This window comes from Oxyura jamaicensis, chromosome 4 (assembly GCF_011077185.1).
Source record: "Oxyura jamaicensis isolate SHBP4307 breed ruddy duck chromosome 4, BPBGC_Ojam_1.0, whole genome shotgun sequence".
Classification (NCBI taxonomy): Eukaryota; Metazoa; Chordata; class Aves; order Anseriformes; family Anatidae; genus Oxyura; species Oxyura jamaicensis.
The window spans coordinates 22,904,422-22,927,016 of NC_048896.1; the positions used below are offsets into that span (position 1 = coordinate 22,904,422).

The 22,595-nt window shown below is 50.2% G+C and overlaps 1 protein-coding gene across 4 annotated transcripts in view; it reads left to right on the plus strand.

The window, feature by feature from the left end:
* Positions 1-22,595, plus strand: part of SEPTIN11 (septin 11) — a 68,298-nt gene that overhangs the window by 16,775 nt on the left and 28,928 nt on the right. For all 4 annotated transcript variants that reach the window (XM_035324154.1, XM_035324153.1, XM_035324152.1 and 1 more), the window contains exons 2-3: positions 18,060-18,174; positions 21,737-21,932. In XM_035324154.1, coding sequence (XP_035180045.1) covers positions 21,766-21,932 — 167 coding nt within the window. In that variant the 5' untranslated portion in view covers positions 18,060-18,174; positions 21,737-21,765. The remainder of the gene's footprint in view (positions 1-18,059; positions 18,175-21,736; positions 21,933-22,595) is intronic.

A 22,595-nucleotide genomic window follows, 5' to 3' on the forward strand; every position in this document is an offset into this window, starting at 1 on the left:
CTGTCAGCCTGCTTTTGAGAAGGTGCTCCCCGATGGAGGTCAAGGCTTGTGTGCAAGGGGTTCCTGATGACGAGGAGGCCAGGCACGAGAAGGGTCAGGGTGCTGCTCCTGCAGATGGAAGATGTGCATCCAGTGGGCTGGACCCGTTTCAGAAGTAACAAAGTGAATCCCAAGTCAAGGTCTGGATGCAGCGCGCTCTCCTTCATGGCTTTGAGCGAGCTCTTGCTGAGTGCTGCTGTTTTTCTTGTAGGGTTTATAAATGTTGAGGCCTGGCTCAGTTTTGTGGCATGGGGAGGTTTGGTGACTGCAGCACAAGTCCCTGGTGTCCAGCAGAGGTGGCAAGGGGTGCTGGATCTGGGAGCTGCATTACACTTGGGGAAGACCTGCCTGTAAATCTCAGCCCTTCAGCAGAGCAGCTGTAAACCCTTCCTGATGCTCCAAATCACAAAGAAGCAGGACTGGAGGTTGAAACCAAACTTGAAGTGGGCTGCCTTCTGGGATGCCCAGCTGATGGTTGCTGGGACAAAGAAGGAGTAACTTAGCTTGGGTTCTGGTATGTAATTGCCAGAAAGTAGTAGTGGAAGGGGGCCTTGGGTTTTGTGTTTGCAGGTAGTTGAATATTCATCCTGCTGGAAATCACCCTTGCTGTTCTGCATTTGGAGTTATGCAGCTATTCATCATTAGATCCTTAATTACAAGAGGCACTGGGGATTAGGGCTTGTATGGCTGGCACGCTGCAAGTGCTTTGGCCCCTGATTTGCTGGGCAGTCTTGGGCAAAGGACTTCAATTTGCTGTGCCCTTGTTTTCTCCATGTGTAAGGCAGATGATAATTCCCTTCCTCTTTTTTTAAGGTGCATGGCTATAATGAATGGATTAATAGCACAGCTGCTTCATAGACCTAGCACCAAATCTAGTGAGATCTTGTGGCACAGAGGCATTACCAGACTAAATGCTTTTAATTAAAAACGCTTTCAAGAAAACAACTATTCAAATGAGGTAATATGAAAGTTATGTTTTCGGGGAGATTTAACAACTAATTTCAATAAGGAAGAGGGGATTAAAAGTGAGCAATATGAGTAACTCCGCTGACCTTGTTTTTATGGGTTTATGTAAATGCAGCAGAGGGCAGTTTTCACATAGAGCATTCCTAAGATACAGTGAGTTTCTGTGTTGCAGGCTAGAACCATTTAAGCATCAAAGCTGGAAGTGTTTTGGTTTTGTTGCTTAAACAAAAACATTATTTGAAACTGTAGCCTGATGCGTGACTACTGTCTGTTATTTAAGGCAGCCACACTTCCCCCCAGGTCTTGGCCTTGCCAGGAACGGAGCTCAGAAGAGCAGATTTTCCATGGGATGTGCTTACTTGGTTTCGATGTGACCTAAGGAAAGCAGTATTTTTTATAGCCTAACCAAGCAACCTGATGACTTCTTCCAGTGAAATGAGCCAGAAAGCTGGGAGTATGGATCGAGGCATGCTAGCTGTCCTAGAGCTTACATGCGATGAAAGGAAGCACCAAGTTCATGCTGGCTAAAAAACAGTCAGTGTTTGTGGAGTGAAGTGGGTGGCTGGTGCTGTCCCATCCCAAGCTACATGTGGTAAATGAGTCCTGGGTTCAGTGGTGCTGGGCGGGTAGCAGGGAGAATGGCTGCTGTCCTTCTGGATTTTGTGTGAGTAGGACGACTGGAACCTTGCTCTTGAGGCTTCTGCTGTTTTGCACCTCTGGGAGACACTGAGCGGCCCAAGGAGGCATGAGCATCGTGCACCCACCCATGGAAGGGTGCTCTCCAGCCTGCGCTGCCTCTCCTGGGGCCTGCCACAGGGCCAGGCTTGCATGGCATGCCCAAACAGGGTAGGAGCCCAGGAGCTACAAGTACAAACCCAGCTCTTTCTCCTGGGCAGTCCTGAGAGGATAGGAGAAAGATCTGGGCATTAGTCTGCCTCTCTGAAGTCCTGCCAAACCCCCAGGGCTGTTATTGACCTGTCAAACCCCAGCTGCTCTGGTCTGGGGCATAAGCAACCCATGCAAATCTTGGCATGGCTCCACATGGGAATTGTGCCCCCGTTTTGGGACAAGCAGCTCTCGGGCACTTGGAGTTGTTGAGCTTGTCAGAGCAGGGAGCCCCTTCGTGTGAACTGCTCCTGCCGAGTCTTCCGCAGGAAACGCTTGCTGGGAGCAGGCTCGATTTGCCTTTGGGTATGTTTGTCTTCCCAAATCCTGAGCTTCGGCTCCGTGGAGTTGTGGCCGGATTTACCTGCTCCGTCAGCTCTCTAAATCCTGGCTGCTGCAGCGAGACGAAGCTCAGGGTGGTGGAGGCTGCTTGCTCTGCAGCACCCCTGCTCATCTGTCGCTGCTCCTCACGGCTCGTGCTCAGCTGTTACATGGTATGTGCTGGCAGTTAGCTGGCCGAGCTGAGCAGCTCGCAGCCAAACAGGGATACCTGATGTGGCCTGCTGTGTGTCCCTGTGATTTAGGGGAAGAAAAGGGAATGGAGATCCAGCCTGGAAACTGGGATCTAGAATGGGCAGCCTGTGACCTGTGTGGGACCTGTGCTCCCCCCACCTTTGAGAGGAAAATAAAGTCTTGAGATATATTTGAGTTATGTGGGAATGCAAAGCTACAGCATAAAGTAACTGCAGGAGATGCGTGGTAATGGCAAATCCTCTTGCTTATTATTACTGTCATTCTGAGCAACAGCCTTACAAAATACCTGTTCTTCCCTTCCAAAAGCTGTCCTTGAGCAATGTATTTCAATGAGATGGAGTGGAATATGTGTTGCCTGTTTCTGTAAGGTTCCAGGACTTTGAAATCTAGCAGGTTTGTGTTTAGTTTGACTGTCTGGGGAAAGAGTGAGCAGCTGGACACAACTTCTCTTTTGGGGTATATCAAGGAAAAAGCATTATAAGTACATATTCTAACACTGGTCTGTTACAAGCAGGCCTTGGTTGTTACAGCACAAGTCCTGACAGGAGGGTAGAGATTACAAGCGTAGATCTGACCACTTCTGCCTTCTTTTGAAGCACAAACACAACTGGGGTGGACAGTCGGCGGAGAAGGTGGCCAATGTTAATTCATCTGCAGAGGTGGGTGCAGGCTCTAGTTTAACCTTTTAGCAGGGCTCCACTGACAGCTAATGTAAGTTGCAGCAGCCTGTGCGTGGAATAATTTATGGCTTTGGGAGAACACGATTCCAGCGAGCGCATGGGTGAATGCCAGTGGTCTTATGAGCAGTGAGAGTGCTGCAGGAGAAACAGCATTGGGTTAGCTCGGGGTGACGCATGGAAGCATTGCACTTAGCTCCTAAAGACTGTACTACCTAGAAAAGTGTACTAACTGGAAGTGTTCTTCATGCATCAGACAAGATGTGGGAAGCAGCACAAGGAGAGATCTTGAGCTACAGGCTTTTCCCGAGCAGCCTTTGCAGTCCCTCTGCCGCTTGGGAAGGCAATCCCTTCACTTCAGGTACTCGGGCTGTCTGAGCGAATGCCAGGTTCCTTCACAGCACAGCTCCGAGGCGTCCTGGTAGCACCTCAGAGCTGCTCTCTGGCTCAGAGCGAGGTGCTGGGCGCCTTTCCTGTGGCTGAAGGAACTGAAGCCTTACCATGGCACTGTGCTCGAGAGCCAGATGTGAACCAGCAGTGTTCTCCTGTCTGTTTCCAGCTCTCGAGCCTCCTGCTTTTAATTAAAATGTCGCGACACCACAGGCAGAGCAGGAGCCAGGTGGCCAAAGGTCCAGCTCACAAAGGCCTTTGGGAGCCCTGGTATGCGGCTGGGAAGCCTTGGGCAAGGCGTAGGGCAGGGTCAGCACCTACCTCCCACTAATTGTGGGTTGTTTGCTCCGTGACAGGGCTGAGCACACCATTGAAGTCTGGTGGTTTCCCCTCATACCGCTTTTAATAACAAAGCGCATCCTCGCTCCCAGGGAGCAGCAGAGATGATAGGAGCTCCTTTGCTGGACGCTCTGGTTCTTCGCACAGCTTTGTGCAGCTCTGAAAATTGTTGTCTTTTAGGCAATCATTAGAGAAGGCTACAAGGCGACTTGCCTTTGGTGCCTGGTCCAGACATGGCCACGCAACAGACACCCAAGCAGCTGGAGTGGCTGCCTCCTGCAGGGGTGTTTTCTGTGGTGTCAGAGCATGGGACCGCTCTGTGGTGCGCTGCCAGAGCTACTGGATGGAGGGGTGGTGGCCTCCGAGTGGGAGGGTGAAACTCCTCTGTGTCAGCCTTGTCCTTGCGTGTTGGAGTGCTCAGCTGTGGGAAACTACCAAGCAGAAACTCCTCTGAATTCCCTGGGAGATTCCCTGGGGGCAGGCGCACAGCAGTTCTGCAGCTCGGTCTGGAGCTGTCACCTGGAGGAAGTGCCCAGGCCACTGCCTGCCCAACCCTGGGGGCTGTGGGTACTCTGCGGAGCCGTGAGCTGGCAGCTAGAGCAGCGGGGACGTCTGTGTGCTCACACAAGGGTCAGTGACCAGCCCCAAACCAGAGGGCACTGTCCTCTGGTTAAAGACCCCATGTTCCCACAAGATATCTTTTTTTTTAAATAAGTGTTGGTCCTAATGCACGAGGTCGTCTTGTCCTTCTGAACAGCACTGATAGGCAAAACAGGCTTGCTGGGGTCCTTTTCCCAGCAGAGCTGTGTTGCTGGGACTCACGATGAAGTGCCAATGGCCAGCAGAGCTTAGGGGGTGCAGAGCAGAGCTGTCTTTGTAGCTTCCCCCTGAGTTTTGGCAAAATAAGCCAGGTCCACAGCTGGCATGCTCAACAGAGAGCACTACACCTCCCAGGGGCTGCACAGAGCTGGCTGGCTGGTGCTTTCAGCAGCCTCGGAGCACTAGCTGGAGCTTATGCCTCCACCTGGCACAAGAGCATCCTCCCCTGCTGGCTTCCAGGCGTGTTGCTCCTGTGTGTGGCTGCTCGCTGCCTCTCCTGCTGTGAGCACCGGTGCTTCCTGGGGGGCAGGATGCAATGCGCGTAATGCTCAGATGCTCTGGGGTTTGTGATCTCGCTCGATCAGCAAGGCTGTGAACACAGCTCTGCTAGGGAACATGCTGGGACAGAGCTTTAGAAAAGATCCCTGTAGCAAGGCTCATTTTGGAGCTGTTGTGTGGGAGGGGAAAAAACCCACCTGACTGATGGCAAGAGGTATGGGAAAATATCCATTGAGTTCGAAAGTACATTTCCTCTTCTTTAGAAATGGAAGTCCCTGTAATTTGATCCAAGGCTTAGAGCTGTATGCAGCATTACGTAAGTGATTTTAAGGGGACTTCCAGCAGACTTCCAGAGTGTGGAGAGCTACTGAACCAGAGCTGTGCCTGCTGATTTACACTGCCCAAGGCCATCACCACCCCTTCCTGCTAAGGCACCTGGAAAATGGCTCCAAATCTCTGACCTAGTCCATTGGGTTATAGGCCATAATAACGATCCTGTTGATGAGTTAGGTACAGGCACCAGAGGGGTAATTCATTTGTCACATGAATTAATTTGTCTGTATGGTGGTGGTGATACAGGGCTGCCTGTCTTCCCCCCGAGGTTTATAAATCAGTTTGCCCTTCTGTGCCGTTATGTGACTGCGGCGTATTGTCACCTCACTCTGTGGGTGATGGTGGACTGGTGCTGGGGCTGATTCCCTGCCTCAATGTGAGGGGGAACTTGAGAATAAGTCCCCAAGACACAGCCTTTTCCTTTCCTGCCCTTGGAGGCTGCGGCTGTCTTCTGAGAGCAGACACGCTGACCGTGGGCTCTTAGTCCTTCCTGGAGGACTTTTGTGTTGGTTTTTGTTTTCCTTTTCTTTCCTCCCCCCACCTTCAGCTTAGTGTTCAATATGTTTTCTGAGGTTTAAGGGATCGCCTCTTGTTCTTTTTTCCTTATGTACTAAACTTTGCTGTTGGAGCATCAGGCCCTTTCAAGTTGCTAGTTAGCTTGGGATCAAGGTCTCAGAATTATTTATAAATGAGAATAGGCTTTAATGGTTACAGGACATTTAATTAGCGCCTGGAATCTAGCCACTCATGGGAGTTTGTTTATAGAAATACTGTTAGTATTTTTGTTTATGAGCTTTTTTTTTCTTTTTTTTTTTTACAGGTAGTTCAAAATAATACCTAGTGTTCATAAAACTTAAGTGAGAGAACAGTATTTCTTGTAACTGTTATTTCCTCATGCTTTATATGCTGTTCGCACTGGGCTCTCCTGTTCTGGGGTGCTGATTTGGTGTCTTGGGATATATGTGGCTTTTTCTACACCAAAAATTAAAATTGTTGGCCTACAAGAGGAGAAGAAAAAAAAATGAGCTTAAGAAAACATACAGTTGGCTGAAGATTCAGGGGCTGGTAGCATCTGAAGCAACTTGCACGAGGGGAAGTGTGGGACCTTGAGGTTTTACTTACTTATTTTTCATTTCACATTGGACAGTCTTGAAGAGACTTTCCTCTTCCCTCCCCTGGGACTTCCATGTGGCTTTTTCCCTTTCAAGGGCTTCCGAAGCATGGCTGGTGTTGGTGGGAAGTTCAACGTGGGATCAGCCTCATCTCTGAAAGAATGAGCTTCCTCCCCTGAAATCCAGATGCACTTCTGAAAAATGCTGTAGATGTTCAGCAGTGCTGCTGAGCTTGAGATTTGTGCAAGCTCTCTCCTTTCATATGCCAGCCCCCCGAATCCTTTAGCTAACACTAGCTGTTGTCCTTTCATCCGCTTTGTGAGCAGGTTCCCTCCTTTAAAGGAGAGAAACCAGTGTCTGAAATGCCACCTCTGTCAGCCTTGTCCCCCTTGCATGCCCAGCCTGGCTGTGCTCAACTGCGAGATGATGAGGAAGGAGGAAAAGGGTGACTGCAGGCTTGTGCTTTGAGAGACATTCAGCAGGGGGCACAGGCAGGTTTTCCATGTGTAGTGACTTCTGCCAGTTCTGCATCTGGCTTTATTTGTGTTATTAAGATTAATCTGCTTGAAATTCTAGATACTGGGGAATTGATATTTGCCAGCGCTGTATTGCCAAGCAAAGGCTTCCTCCAGTCCGGGTGCATGGGCCGCACGGCAGATTGCGAAGCTCGTGCTGCACGCTCGCGTGCTGCTGTTCTTTCTTAGTGAATTATCATCCATGATGGCCTTTTATGTTAGCTGACATCTGCCTTCGTTACAGGCCCTAGGGATCTCCGCAGTGCGGTGCGGGAATATGCTGGAGCCTGGAGTGGAGGAGGCGGTGAGCTCTGTTCTGAGCCTGTGCTTACAAATGTAGTGTCTTGAGGGGAAGCCTGGCAGCAAGTTTTGGGCTCTGGCGAGGAAGGGGGAAAGGGTATAGAAGCAAGGAGAAGGATAAAAGTTATATGAGTTTTAGCTCAAAGGCCACAAGTCATGTATCTATCAGTTCATGGTACCAAACCAGGTTACTTGGTACATGGTACAAGTTCATGGTACCAAGCCATCTCGTAACTATTGCCAGGCCTGTTTTTAGCGCTCAAGGCAGGTGGGTGCATGGCCACAGCAGTTTAAAATGACAGCTTTGTCTGTGCTCGTGTGTTCTGCTGACAAGGTAAGGCCTGAATTTCCTCCCAGCTCTGGTAGGCTTCGTCGTTTCGGTTGCCTCAATAGCTGTTCCTGTCTGACTGCAGGTAAAGGCGCAGGAAAATGAAGGCAAATTGTGTGGCTGTTTATCCTGAGCACCTCGGACTTATCTGCTTTCCCAGGTCCTTTCTCCTTTGCAGCTTTTACCTCCTAGACATGTCTTAAAAGGCGAGGTTGTTGCTTTTACTCAAGGTTATGCAATTGTAGCTCTCAGAAGTTCTGCGGCTGCCCTAAAACATGGATTTTCCTGCCAAGGAGCACCTTGCTGCTAAGCAAGCCACATTAAGTTATTAAATATTTAAGGAAATCATCACAGGTTGTTTAAAAGAGCAAGGACAGGTGAGGTAGCTACAGAAACTGAAGCTGCTGATGTGCCCCGAGCTTGGCCTGGTGGCACAGCTGGCACGGCAAGCTCACATACAGGTGGGAGCTGTGCAAATGCTGAGGCCCCTTGTGAAGGGGGTATCCAGGGGCCCTGGAGGTGAGGGACCAGAGGTGTGCCAGGGATGTGCCTCAAACCCCCTGCATCCAGTGCTGGGGATGAAGCTGTGCTTGAATGGCTCGGGAGCTGCGGTGCGGCCTCATTGCCTTTATAATATATTCCCACCCACACCGGTGACACTATTTATTTTATTCCCCAGGAATTCCAGTGGCCGTAGTAGAGGTGTTTGGAAAATAGGTCCCTGCAGAAGAAACTTGTCTGACGAGCCTAACACTGGTGTTGTTGCTATAACTGGGGGAGGATCCCTCCTTGCTGGGCTGCGTTCCCAGGCTCGTCTCCTGTGGGGAAAACCCCAATCTCCCTTTGGGATGATGGCATCTGCCCGAGCCTCCTTTGGAGGTGAGGTGAGGGCATTCGGAGGGTGCAGAGGAGGGAGGAGATTGCTGTCTGTATTCTGTGAAAGGGATGAGAGGTTTCTGTGGGGGGACACAAAACAAGCCTCTGCTTCTCTAGCTCCTGTAGAGGGGATCAGCCTTGCCAGCAACCCTCTCCTTTTTACCCCTGTCAGTGGACGACCATCAGGCTGCAACCCACAATGTGGGACCGGCCAGGGCTGCAGGAGCCTCCTGCTGACGTGGGTCAGTGACACTGTGGGGATCCCCTTGAATTCCTGTGCGGTGGCAGCACGACATTTCTCTGCCTCGGCTACAGCATCTGCACAGCCTCGTTGTGGCTGACTTGTTCCAGATGGTAGGTAGACGCTTTAATTTGGGCTGTCTTCACAGGCTTGCTGACACGGGCTCCTCCTGAGCTAATTTGTGGATGAAATCGATGGTGCCCAGGCTTTGCTGTCTGCAGTCCTGGAGGGCTGATGCAGGGGTTGGGGAGGGATGGAGAGAAACATGATGTTTCTCTGTTTCAGTGCTAGCAGGGGCTCCCTGGGCTGACTCCCGTGGGAGATGCAATTTCAAGTCTCTTCTTTCTTGGAGACATTCATGTGCTGGAGCATCTCCATGGTTTTGTAGCTGGCTCCTCTGGCCCAGGCAAAAAAGAAGCACGTGGGCCATACTTTGTCCCAGGAGCCAGCTTTCATTGCTGATCTGTTTGCAGTGAAGACTGAGGATGCGTTACAGAGAGGGCAGAAACATTCAGCTTCGGTTGAGAGTTTGGCTGTGCTGGGTAAGAGGCTTTGGTGGCCTATGCTGTGGTGGGGACTTGCAGTTCTGTAGCATCTTTCACGCTGTGTTCAGCATCTGTGATCGGCTAGAATGCAAAGAGATTTTTTTTCCCGTTTACTGGGAGCTGGCAGGGGAGTTCAGCATAAAATCCATTGCGGAGGATAGAGGTGGGGCAGAGCAGGGCCCTCCACGTGGATGGGAGTCGGTGTCCATCTCCGGAACAAAAACCCTCTCTCAGCCACAGCCCAATCCTGGGGCTGTAAAGCTCGTGTTTGGATTCCTTGTGACTAGCGAGTTAATCCTTTCTTCTGGTGCTGTGAATGTTTGTTTAGCCTTCTCTCTTACAATGCATTTATGGGGCTCAAACAGTTCAAGTGTGTGTTGGGCAACTGCCGGTGTCCTGTCTGGGGATTCTTTACGACTTGGAGGATCACCAGGACTGCAGTGGTCATCCAGCGCCTTTGTGATCCTGCCCCTTAGCGAGTGATGAATGTGGAGACGGCTGTGGGAACATTCCTGTCTGCAGTCCGCATGCGAGAAAAATGTTTTGTGTTGTGCTTCCCATCGAGCCCAGAAATGTGGGGGCTCTGCAGCAGTCTGTCAGCGCAGCCAGACGCGAGGGGGATAAGAAGCCTGTGATGTGTCCTTGCGTCCTATCTCCTCCGAACGATACCAGTGTTGTGGCTGTGCTGCAGGCCTGGATGGGATCTGCTTTCCTGGGGAAGAACTCTGTCCAATTAATGCTTCTGGAAAGACAAAATACAGTCTTTCAAGGCAACCACAAAAATTCAGAATTAATGAAGTGAAGGGAAGGAAGTACTTCAGCCAAAATGGGGAACCGCTCCTCGAAGCTGCGGCCTATTTATAAAATGCTTTGTGTAGGCTTTCCCTGCTAAAGACAGGAAAGCAAAGACTCACTGAAGGCAAGTGGGGAACGTTGCTGTTGAGTCAGCTGAGAGCTTGACAACTAATGTTTCAAAACTGTCAGCTAAATAATTCAGTAAGCCTTGACCTTTTTCTCTGCACGCAGATTTGGTTCAACCTAATTTCACTCTTGCTCCTGGTGAAAAAAGAAAAGTGCATGCTAAGGTGAACTGCAATATTTGTAGCCTCCCATATTCCTTGATTGCTAACCTGTTATTAATGGTGAAAGACTGTGTGGTGCCCTAAAATAGCTTGATTTGCCCTAAAGGGCTGCACATTCTTGTTTTCCTCTTCCAAAGCAGGTGCAAGGGCTGTGGCTTCACACCCCAAAATCACCCTCCTCTAGATTTGAATGAACAGGTTCAAATCTGGTTTTGCTGCTTTGTTGTCATCTTCATTGCTTGGTTAGAACCACGTACAAGTACACTCATCGTCTATAAGTGTCAAAAGCTGACCTTGTGTAAAACTCAAGTGTTTAGTTTCTTCTCTTTCAACCCAGATGATGCTGGATTTTGGTAGTGCTGGGCCAGTGAAGTTTCACCGCGGAATCCCAGCCTCTATCTAGCATTTGCCATGACCCTGGAAGTCCTGGTAGGGATTTTTTAAAGAGTTCATTTGCCTGCTTCCTTTACGTCCAAGCCCAAGACAAGTTGTCAGTGCACTTGTGTGAATTCATGCAGCTGAATGATTATTTCTTTGAAGCCAGGACCATCGGTGCTCACCGCTGTGGTACCTGTGCGATGAACAAAGCGTGCAGCACGTATGAATGTCGTATTGTTGTAAGATTTTAACCTGAGGAGAATTACTGTGCTAAGGTAGAACTCTTTACTAGTGGTCTTGGGCCTCGGCTAAATAAAGATTCTGAAGCTATATGCCTTTATATACCCCGCTCTGCAAGGCTCACTTGGAAATTGGGTCTGTGCAGAGAACTGTAGCACAACTTTTGGTGTCTGCAGGGCAGCGCTGTGCTGTGACACCCCCCCCGCCTCCGAGCAAGCCGGCAGGGCATGGTATTAATGCCGATCCTGCTAATAGGTCCCAGAGCTAATTAATTATCCCGAGCACGATATGGGGCACCTTTCAGTTCTGGAGCTTGCTGAATGGGAGCTGACAAAGCGTGCCCTTGATGTGCGGCTGCGGTTTTTCAGGAAAGAAAACATGAGGTTAAGGAATGGCTAAAGCAGCCCCGCTCGCCTGTGCCCGCACCACGTCGCGAGGAGAACTGCTGCTTTTTGTGTTTGGAGCGGGCCTTAATTTGATTCAGGTATAGGAACAGTGCTGCCTTGTTACAGCTCTGTAAGAAAGCCCTGTGGGCTGCTCTCCTTTCTAAAAAGCTCTGTATTTCGCCCTGGTTGTGTTCCCGCCACGAGCTGGGCTGGGGCTGGTGGAAACCTGGGGAGGGCTTGAGGAAAACCTGGCGATGGGATCGGGTGCTGTGCTCCCAGGTTTGTTAGCTCTGCCCTGCCGTGCCCAAGGCTCATGTCCCAGAGAGATCCCTGCGAGCAGGCCCCGCGTTAGCGCGAGTCTTGCCGGGTTCATGCATCACGCTTTCCTGTGTCAAGTCCCATATTGCGCGGTGCCTCCAGCTAAAGGCTTTTAGTCAAGTCTAAATCCACTTATTTAACAGCAGCTGTTTCAGGGCTATTTTAAGTGTGTGACAGCGGAACGCAGAAGGAAATGGCTGGTTTTTTTCCTCTCTGCTGTCTTGCTGAGCTACATCTGTGGTGCTGCGGGATTCTGTAGCCACAGGGGTGTGAAAAGAACTAAAAAAAAGTCTCTGTCCATAGAGTGCCATGCCTTCTTGCCATCTGCACTTAGCTTCTGCCGGGCTGCTCCAAGTCAGTTTTAATTCCTAAGCCTAAATGTTCTCAGGTCTAACAAAAGCTCGACCTTTTCTGGTGCCAGTACGGAGCAGCCTAGTGCCGCTCACACACCGTGCGGCAGCTGGCGGGCTGCTGGGCTGAGGCCCCCCTCAGAAGCACTTTGCTGCGACTTCATCTGTGCCTGGCACAGGGAGGGTGGCTGGGGACACCAAAAGGGATTTACTTGCCTTTCTCCATGCAGCATCTCAGAAGACAAAAAGGCAGGGAAATTGCAATAAATCGTGGGGCATTTCAGCCTGGGGAGCCTGGTGCTGGCTAACAACTGGCATTTTGCTTCATGTAAGAGATCAAAAAGGCGGCTGTATGTTATCCTGCTGTTGGGAGAGATTGGCCAGAGGAGCAACGAGCATCTGGTTCTCGTTGGGCTCTGCCTTTGGATGGTCTTCATTCTTGTTTGTCACATTGTCTCTCTTCCCCCTCCCTTCCTCCTTCCCTTCCTTCCTCAGCCCTTTTTTCTCCCCTCAGTGAGTTTACAAGTCTTGCTGGAATGCACATATGGTCCTTATCATCCCCAAAGTCCAGCTTTTTTTTTCCTGGTTAGCAATTTGTGACATCAGGGGCCGTTAGAGGCATTAGTCACTTTTACTCCAAATAGAAAGGTTCGTGGCTTTTGGAAACCTATGGAGGAAAATGTCTTTTATGTCAGTTCTTGGCAGAAGCGCAGCCGTTACTGCTGCGAGCTTGCGCTGACCTTTAGCCAAGCATTTTGCCTGGAAGATAAATGTTCGTTCCCACTCTCTGCAGCCACTTTGGAATTGTCAGATTTTGCTGACTTCCCTCTTCCCAGAAGAATGCGACTGTATCCTTTTTCTCCATCCTCCTGCTGCGCTGCTGCAGCCTGCCAATGTAAGCAGCTCCCCGCCGGCGTGCTCGGAGGCGCGGGAGCAGCGGCAGTGCCACTGGCCACAGGACACAATTCCCTGCCATGTGGCGGGGGCTGCAAGCCCCCAGCCCCTGGGTGGTTTGGTGTTGGGCCTTAGGGAGCTGTCTGTGCTGGGGGCAGTCGGTTTGCCCATGTGGATTTCCCTCCAGCGGCCAGGGAATTTGCCGGGGCGTATTTAGGGGCTTTGATGGGCTAAGAAGGAAACTGGAGTCTCCTTGAGCAGGGGATTGTAAGCCAGCCTTGGCAAGTGGGGTCTTCCTTTCCCTCCCTAGTTCTTGCCTGTGCTAACGCTGGCTCGTCCAGCATCAGCCGGCCTGAGGGCATCTGCTCTGGGGGCCTCTAGCTTTGTCCTATGGGCAGCAGTCTTGTGTGAGGGGTCAGCATGAGACCCACACCTCCCCTGCCCTGCTCGGGGTGCTGCTTCCTGCCTTGCTCCCCCGGAGCAACCTTTTCTCCTGATTCTCCAGGATTAAAAGGAAAACTAGCCCACACAGAGAGAGCCTTTCTATATTCCCTGTGACCCCCATGGGTACCAAGAGAGGGAGCCAACTATGGCACAACATTTTGTTGACAGTATTTCTTTTTACTGGCAGTCAGAAGACCTGGATCCTTGCTGTCGTTTTGGACACTGCTGGAGGGCTGGGGCAGGGGCTTGATGAATTAAGCACACTGTGTTAAGAAGCTGTACACTGCTAAGCAGCTGCAGCCTGTGCCAGCTCTTATCTAGGAAGAAGAGGATGGTTTTCCGAGGTCTGGCCCTCCGGGCAGTCGGCAGGGAGCTGCAGCAGTGAGTCACCCGGCAGGACGGTGGGAGGTGTTAGCCACCCAGCCGGCCTACCTCTCCCATGGATCTGCATGGCTTACTCGACCTAGTAATCTGCAGAACAAGGCTGTGCCTTCCAAAGGGTCTGCGTTCCCTTGTGGGAAAAAAAAAAAGACCTCCCAGACTTCAGTAGCTTGCAGATGTGTCTGCCCGAGTCTGCAGCCAGCCAGCAGCCAAAGCACGGAGACAGGAACTCCCCCTCCTCTGCTGGTGACACTGATGGTTATCCTAGCCTGAAACAACACAAGTCCTACCTCTGCTGATTAACTGAGTGATTGCTACGGGCTGTTTGCTCGTGGCATGAAGGCACTAGCTGCAGCAGGGAGGGGGTGGCTCTTTCCTTTTGTTTTCCCCTATTTTATTATACTTGAGTTACCTCGCCCAAGAATTAGAGGTTCAACCATCACTGGGAATTCTTTGTGCCCCCCTGGCACTCAGCTTTAACGTGGGGAGAGGGAATGATAGATCTGCCTCGTCCTCACTGCTCTTTGCTTCCGTGCTCGCTGCTGTCTCCTGAGCCACCCTGTCTGAGCTGATTAAAGTATCTCTGAGGTCCCTGACTCTGGATGCAGCATCTGAGACTACTTGAGAAACACCCATCTCCCCTTCTCACACAGACGTGCTGCTGCTGTTTCCAGCGAGGGGAAAAATAAGTTTGTTTCCCTTTATTCCTGCTAGCTCTGCCAAGCCGCCGTGGCTTAGAAGGAATGAGCTGATTCTCTCCTTGCACGTGCCTCGTCAGCCAAATTGTTTTATAAAGCTCTGCTGAATTACATCCAGGCAGGCCCCCGGTTGCTGCAGAGCATCCCTTATAGCGCTGCCTGACCTATAAAAACGTTACCACCAGGAGCCACGTGTGAAGAAAACCAGATCTGAAGTACAGCTTGCAGGGCTCTTCAGTAGAAGAGGCATGACCATGTCCTAAGAAAGAGTTTAAAAATAAAGCCTGCTCTTGGAAAGCCTTAAAGTTGGTGACGTCTGAGAATATCCACCCTCTGAGAATAGCCAGATACCCGAGCGCAGCAGCGTCCCTGGTGCAAACTGGCTGCCCTCTGTGGAGGCCTGGGGAGCTGCCATTTTCTCCAGGCTGATCTCGTCCACAGCTCTTGAAGCTGCAGGCAGGGAGAGGTGCCCAGTCATCAAAGTTATCCTCTCGGTGTGCTTGCAAGAGGCCAGTGCTTCTGGATTCAGCAACGTGTCTGGGCATCTGTGAGGTGTCTCCTAGGGCAGTGTTACTGGCAGAGGGGCAGCTGATGAGTTGGTTTAACCCACAAGTATGTTTAGGTGCAGCGTGGAGGAAAGAGAGGTGTTGGGCTGAACTCAAAGGCATGCTGATCCCGTATCTCTGAAGGGAAGTGAGGAAATCCCTTGGGAAGAGGTGGGTGGGCAGGGTGCTGGCATGCCTTCCCCCTGGGGAGGTGCCACCGCTGCCTTCCTGCGGCAGGAGGAGTAACTTGGGGCTTTGAGCTCTGTGCCCGGGCTTGCTGGGTGCACATGGGGGCTCTGGGCCCATCTGTGGGGAAAAGATCCTGAAAGATCCTTTGCCTTGGGCGACCTCGGACTGCCCATTGACAAGAGGCACCCCGTTTGCATCGGGATGCCTTGCTTGGGGCCAAAACGCAGCCTGCTGACCCTCCTCCTGGGAGCCTGTCGCAGCAGCTCGCAGCCAGAGCAGCGTGACCATCTGACTTACCGGCCCTTGTGTTTCAAAACACTTCTGCCTTGCCGGCCTGAACGCGTGAAGCACTCTCCCATCCTGCTAACTATATGCTGAGCAGTCACAGTGGCTCTCCAGCAGTTTCCTTTCCGTGGTGCTACAGCCTGGGCTCGTGTGCCGCCCTGGCTTTCACTGCTTTCCCTTCCAGCTGCCCCAGGCAGCTGCAGGGCTGGGGCCTGCCGCGCGGTTCAGCTTTGTTAGCGCAGCCCAGTGCCTCCAGGCTCGTTGGCAGTGGCGAAGGGAAAAGCGGTGACTGCAGAGCGGTTTTGGCCACGCAGGCAGCTCCACGCTGTTCATTGCAAAGGGAGTTTCAGGGTCCCTCTCTGCTAATCATGGTGTTAGGGTGAAAGACAGAACTTGAGTGCTGGGATTTTTCTGGAGCCCCACGGGGTTGTCCTGCAGCTTCCAGCCTGCTGGCAAAGCCCTGCTGCGGGGAGGGCGGCAAGAAAGGGGCAGGCTTTTGCTCAGCTTTCACCCCAAAGTGCTGGAAGTGTGTGTGCTGGAGCTGGCTGCCATGCTGCACGGTGCCTCTTTTTGTGTTTGGAGTAGCATATTTATAAATGCCATCACCTTGTGGTCCTCCTGCCTAGTTCAAAATGCAGATCTGCAACACTCCAGCAGAAATTGAGGTATTTTCCGTATCCTCGCTACTGAGGGAGATGTGCTGCAGACTGGAGACCGCTGCGGGGAGATGGAGACGTGGGCTTGTGTTTCATCTCCCATGCCTTGGGCTCCTGAGCTTTTCCTGGGGTTTTGCTGTTCCAGGCAGATATCAGACTACTCCTCTGCCTCCCGTTACGTGGCACAGCTTGGGAAAATACCCGGCATTGAAAAGCATGCAGATACTGGCTTTTGGTTTTCCCACTGTTGATGTTTGCCACTTGCAGAAAAAGAAAGGGGGATGGGGAACAAACGGTAATAAAAACGTGGAGCAAAAAATAACTGACACAGATGCAGGAGATGAGTCTAACTCCTGTTCCTGCTGAGTAACTGATGATGAGGCAGTGCTTCGGTACTTGCTTTCCCAAAATATACCGGGGAAGGAGATACTGGTGCTGCGCTGAGGGGTGTTTAACACCCACCGCTTTCTGTGAAGCGTGTGAGTCATGGGCACCTATTGCTTTCTGGGATCTGCTCCGACTCCCTTCACTTAACCATAAACCCAAGCCCACTGGTGTTTTAAAAATACTCATGTTACAAATACTCAGTTTAACCCGTTCACAGCATGCTAAATCCCTGGGTGTCCTTCCATTGTCTGGGGCTTTTCCCAGAAAATCTCTGTTGTGGGTAAATGAGGTGAGGGTGGTTTTGTGTTGGTTTTTTCCCAGCCATAGCAAGGGGGTGGCATCTCTTAATCATTTTAAGCTCTTGTGGTTCCATGCTGCTGGGTAGCCTCCCGTGCAGGGAGGGATGGAGGTGAACACTCAGGACATTGGCCATAAACCTTCAGACGAGCCTGGTTCGGGTGCCAGAGAAGGGAGGGCTCAGGCGTCCATTGCAGGTGAAGGCAAACAGGAGCCCTATGCCCCTGCTGCATCCATCTTCAACATGGCAACAGCACAGACCTAAGATTTTTCTTGTTCTATGCGTTCTTTCTTAAAGATTTTTTTTTCTTTTTTTTTTTCTTTTTTTTTTTTTTTTAGTCTGAGTGTTATTTTCAGCAGCACCCAGCCCTGTTGTAACTGCAACCAGTGGCCGGTCTGTGTGTTTTGAGGAGGGAAGCGGGGACGCTCAGCCATCATGCGGAAAGCGGCAAGTCATCCTCTGCTTTGGATTCTTATTTTAGCAACCAGAGGGTGTCTTTGTCTGCTCTAAAGCACACTAATTTGGGGGAAAAGGAGCTGGTGCTGCCAGCACCTTTAAGCCAGGCTGAGGCTGGAATTTAGCTGAGCAGCAGAGCTTAGGTGGAGTGACTGCTGGAGGTGTTTGGGACTGGAAAAAGGCCTCAAGTTAGGGAGTTAAGGCCTTAACTTAGGGACAAACGTGTGGAGAAAGATGGTCTGGAATAACAGCAGAGCTGCTCCAGGGCTGCCGAGTTTGTTTGTGCTCAGGATGTTGGCATAACTGCGGTTTGCTGGTGAAAGAGATAACCCAGCTGGCTGCTTTTTCCAAGCCCGTCTGTGAATTACTGTACAACTGTTGTGGAGAAGTCCTAAATATAATCTTGGAGCTGCTCCACATCTCCCTGCTCTGCCACCACCTTACTGCCCATGAAGGAGCCCTGGCTCTTTGGCATGAGCAGTCAGGTCCCCACGGGTCCTGGGGGCACCTTGCAGCTGGGGTTCCTGGGGTGCCTGGCCTGGTGCCATGCTGCTGGAGGCGCTGAGCAGCGGCAGGGCTTCATAAATCGCGTGGGAAGCGCTGGGAACGGTGCCCTGCTTTCCCACCTCGTGTCAGACGAGGCTATTTGTAAACCAAGGCATCTGCAGATCATTGTGTGTGCTTTTTTCCCCTTCCTGTGAAGGCCTGTGAAAGCTGGGAAGAGATGTAGCTGGACTCAGAGGTGTTGTTGCAGTGTCAGCTGTGTCCTGCCATGGCCGTACTGAAGCGTTGCAGTACACATGTGTTGACAAACTCCTGTGCCACCCTGACAGGTGCTGGGTGCAGTGTACTGCTCAGTGTCCCCATTACTTGCCTTTCTTCTTGGCTTTACAGAGCGATGACCTTAGGAACCTGTCCCTCTCCGGCCACGTGGGCTTCGACAGCCTCCCCGATCAGCTGGTCAACAAGTCGACGTCCCAGGGCTTCTGCTTCAACATCCTCTGCGTGGGTAAGTCGTCCTGCACTGCTGGGCAGCCGTCTCACACCAAGGGGTGCATGTGCGTCCCTAAACTAGCCCCTTGTCCCTTGTCCAAGGGGTAAGACCTCAGCAATTTGTGACCATAGCAGCAAGAAAGTTACTGTTCCTTTGCAGAGCTACTTCAGGGTAAAATCTGCTCTTCTTTCCCTTCCCCCCTCCTGGCCCTTGACTTAAAATATTGGAGTTTCTAGGTGTTAATCTGCCCTGTTGATGATTCTGCAATCTTGCTTTTCCCAAAGGCTGCCATAAGGAAAATAAGTTGATCTGGGAACTAAATGAATTTTTAAAAGAATGTTAACTTAAATCTGTCTCTCCTGGAGTTAGGTGCAGAGGCTGTTTCTCAATAAATTGCATTCCTTCCCTTCCAGGCTTTGTCTGCCTGTCTTGTTATATTTTTAGTTTTTCCAGTTGGAAACGATGCCATTTTTAGTCTCCAAATGATGTACTTGAGAATAAAGCCTGTCACCTGTTCTCTGCTGCATTTAATCGGGGTGCTGCAAGTTGGTTTTATAGCCTGAGCTATTGTCTTACTTTACCTCAATTTTTCAGAGGTGAAATATGGGAAGGTACCTGATTCTTGAGAATATAGGAAGGTACAGTCTGTCTCTGCCCTCTGCACAGATAGGAATCCATCGCTCAACCCTAGGGAGCTGTGTGCCAAATCAGCATTGACCTGGTGGTGGACATCTTCAAGGTGTCCCCTGTGATGAGACAAAATAGACAAAAAAGCTGGCAATTACTACTAATCTGACAGAGCAGTCCACAAACAACATCTGTTCATGCATTGTTCGCTTAAGCCCTTAAGAAGGCAATATTGTCCCGTCTAACAAGTTACGTTAATTAGCTAGGAAAAAAAATACAGCCCTCTGATTTTTCTGTGGCAAGCTGAGGCTTTGTCTGCAGTGCCAGATAAGCCATCTGAAAAGATCTGGTGAACAAACTTGACTCTTCTCCGTAGCTTTGCATGTTGAAGAAAGAGATAAGAGAGTAGTATACTTGTGCACGCTCAGGCTATCAGCCACCACGTGATGCTTCTAGCAGCATGAAACCATTTAAAATTCAGCAGGGAACATCCCGATTAGCAGGCAGCTCTTTGATCAAAATGGCATAAATTAATTGCCTTTTTCTCTGGCAGTAAATATTCCTCTCTTAGTGTGACTTGATATGTCTCCATTAACATAGCAATTTGGTCTGACTCCTTTCTCTTATAAAATGTGCTGATCAACCATTTTTAGCCCCAAATTAAGATTTCATACAAATTGCTGCAGTCCTCCAAAGAGGAGAAACCTCCCTCTTAAAAAAGAAACTTTAGAAATGGTGTTTTGAGAAAGGACACAATTAACTTTGCCATGGTAATGCAAAGCTTTTAATTGTAGGGTGAATGGCTGAAATGCTGTGAAGTCCATCTGGCACAGCATGCAGCAGCGTTGCATTTGCATCAGGAGCTCGCTAAAATGTGTAGCTGCCTGTTTAACAGCCTGTGCCATCAGCTTAGGGCTGATCTTTTCAAGTGGCTTGCGCTTTGTGGGTCTGGATTTGGAGCTAACATCTTGTGCATAGGTGCTGTCTTCCCCCTCTCTTCTTTCATTTGGTTGTTCTTTTGAAGTTTGTTTTATATCCTGTGGCTTCCCAGGTCAGGAAAGCTGTGACAGGCATGTGTGCAGCTGATTTTGTTTTATTGGTCTGTAAAGAATCCCTTACCTTCCTGAGCCTAGCACAGAAGTGGTCAAAGTCAAAGCCAGCAAAGTGAACCGTCGAGTATTGCAAAGTTGCTGAATAGCAGAGTTCATTTCTGTGGATGCAAATACTGCTGAGGCCTTCTAAGTGGGGGGGTTGCACGTTTTGAGAGAGAGATTTTCATCCTAGGAAAGCTGCATACAACCCAGAGAGCTGCTTGGAGACCATCCCAAGTGCAGGGTCCCTTCTACCACCTTAGTTTTTGCACTGATTAATCAACCAGTTGAATTTAAGATTTTCTGGAGGGGAGGTCCTGTTCACAAGCGAGTGGTTTGCCTCAATGCTAACTGTAGTGCCACAGCGAATGTGGTTTGCAGTTCACCAGAAGAGATGCAGCTTGGCATTTCTGCCATGAAATAATATGCAGAGAGAAAATTCTTCTGAAATCTTGGCTAATCATCATGTGTCAGAGGTGATGAATGGCAGCATAACTCACTAGAGAGGCTGGGGTAGGATCCCCTCGCAAGCCTGACCTGCAAATGCCAGAGCTGCGTGCTGCAGTGCAGAGCCCTGTCCCAAATCCTGACCTCTCTCGGGCTGGAGCGACCTCGGCATGTCCCCTCAGCCCCCTCCTGCTCATAGCAGCTGGAGAGGGTATTGCTCAGCAGACACTTCTGACTTCAAAATGGGATTTAGGCTAATGCTTTTATCAGTATTACTAATTGCATCAGGGGATTAGCTGACCAGTTACAGTTTAAAAAGTTGGTATTTACATAGTGTGCTATTTCTTTTTTAAAAAAACTTTTAACGTACTTGTCTCAAGTTTTCATTGCCTCAGTTTCCCTACGGGCTTTTCTGTAATTCCCTTGAAAAATGAAAAATTGAGTTTGGGATTAAAAAAACAAATGTAAAAGCATGGAGAGCCAGATCTCCCCTTAGGAATCAAACTTAGGGTTAGGAGAATTTACAGTTTGATTCTGTAAAGAAAGTTGTGTCAGAGCTAGGACTTGGCAACAGTGCTAAAATAGAATTAAGTATTTCTTGAGTAGAAATGCTTCATGCTGACCTCAATACAGATGTCCCTTGCAAGACGGGGGGGTTGGGGTTCTTCATGCCACCAAGCAGGAAGGAGCCTGCAGCACCGGTCAGGTCATACCAACGTAAAAACCACGGGTAACAGCTGAGCACTGCTGGAAGCAAATAGCTCCTTGGGAAAGGCATGATCATTTGTCTTTCCTGCACTGCCAGCGTAGCAAGTCGAGTAACCAGCTTCTGGCAGCAGCAGGCACTTGCTGGTGCATTGCTGACAGGGTCCCTTCCCTTCTCCACACAGGGGGCCTCACTCAGCAAATGTCTGAGTTCTTAAAACTGTTATGTCTTTTTATTTAATCCCCTTGCTGTTCCCAGCACAGCAGCCAGGCTCTTCACCTGCAGGTGATGGCTTTTAGTTAGCTCTGACGGCATTTGGTTTATCTCTGTGTCTGTCGGAGCAGCAGTATTTGTCTGGCAGGGGTTCATTCTGGATTCACAGCCGCGGTGCGTGGTGCTTTGACTGGGGATGTCTGCAGGGTGTGTGGTGTGACCTGCACAGGAAATGGATGAGAGCCCAGCAGAAGCCTGAGCTACTGTCAGCTCCCAATGTCTGCCAAGTCACTGGTTCGGTCCTGGGGGATTGCTAAAAATGGGGACCTTCTCAAAAGATGTGTTCCTGCAGGGATTACTTTGCTTCACTGTGGGTGTGTAGCCTAATTCCACCGCTACCAAAGCAGAATAATTCCTTAACCTGGTGAATGTGCCTGAGACTGAGCTGGGGACAAGGGGTGGCATCGTACTGACCCTGCCTTTGTGTGCCCAGGTGAAACTGGCATCGGCAAGTCAACGTTGATGGACACTCTGTTCAACACGAAGTTTGAAAGTGAGCCTGCAACACACAACGAGCCTGGCGTGAGATTAAAAGCCAGGAGTTACGAGCTCCAGGAGAGTAATGTCCGTCTGAAGCTGACTATTGTTGACACAGTTGGATTTGGTGATCAAATTAACAAAGATGACAGGTAAATATATTTCTTGTATCCTTGTGCTAAGGTGCTCTGAGATCAGAAGGGCTTGATTCTCTGTGGGGACCAGGGTAGGTCCCCTGCTGTTCTGGGGATGTTTCCTGATCCTGCATTGCTGGCCCTGCAAGACAGGTAGAAGTGGCAAGAAAGTGAAGTGAAGAACAAACGAATCACCTAGAAGGCTTCAGAACTGATAGTGCATTTCTGCCCTCCTTGTCTCTGTGCAGTTTAGTTTAAGTATTTGCTTGAATTTAAATATATAAATATTTGAAAACGTGCACTCAAATTGCAATTGCATTGCCATTTCTTGGGCTGGAACTCAGATCCTAGCTCCGGCTCGCACCATCCCACAGTGCTCAAAGCCTGGGTGGGATTTACTTTAACCTTGTGCCTAGGTGCTGATTTTCCTGTTGTGCGCATGAAGTAAATACTCTGGACAGCCTGTATTCTGGGCAGCCTACACAATCCCTTGTGTGCATCCATATGGGCTTCTCTGTTGTGTGAAAACCAGTCGTTCTGTGATCATGGCTAATAAGCTAATTAATGCGTTTCCTACATCTTAGAGCCGTAGACTCCCTCACTGCAGTAATCCCAGCTCCCTCTGGAGGGTTGTTTACAACCCTCTTCCCGGCACCTAACAAATTGAGGGCATGCTGTCCG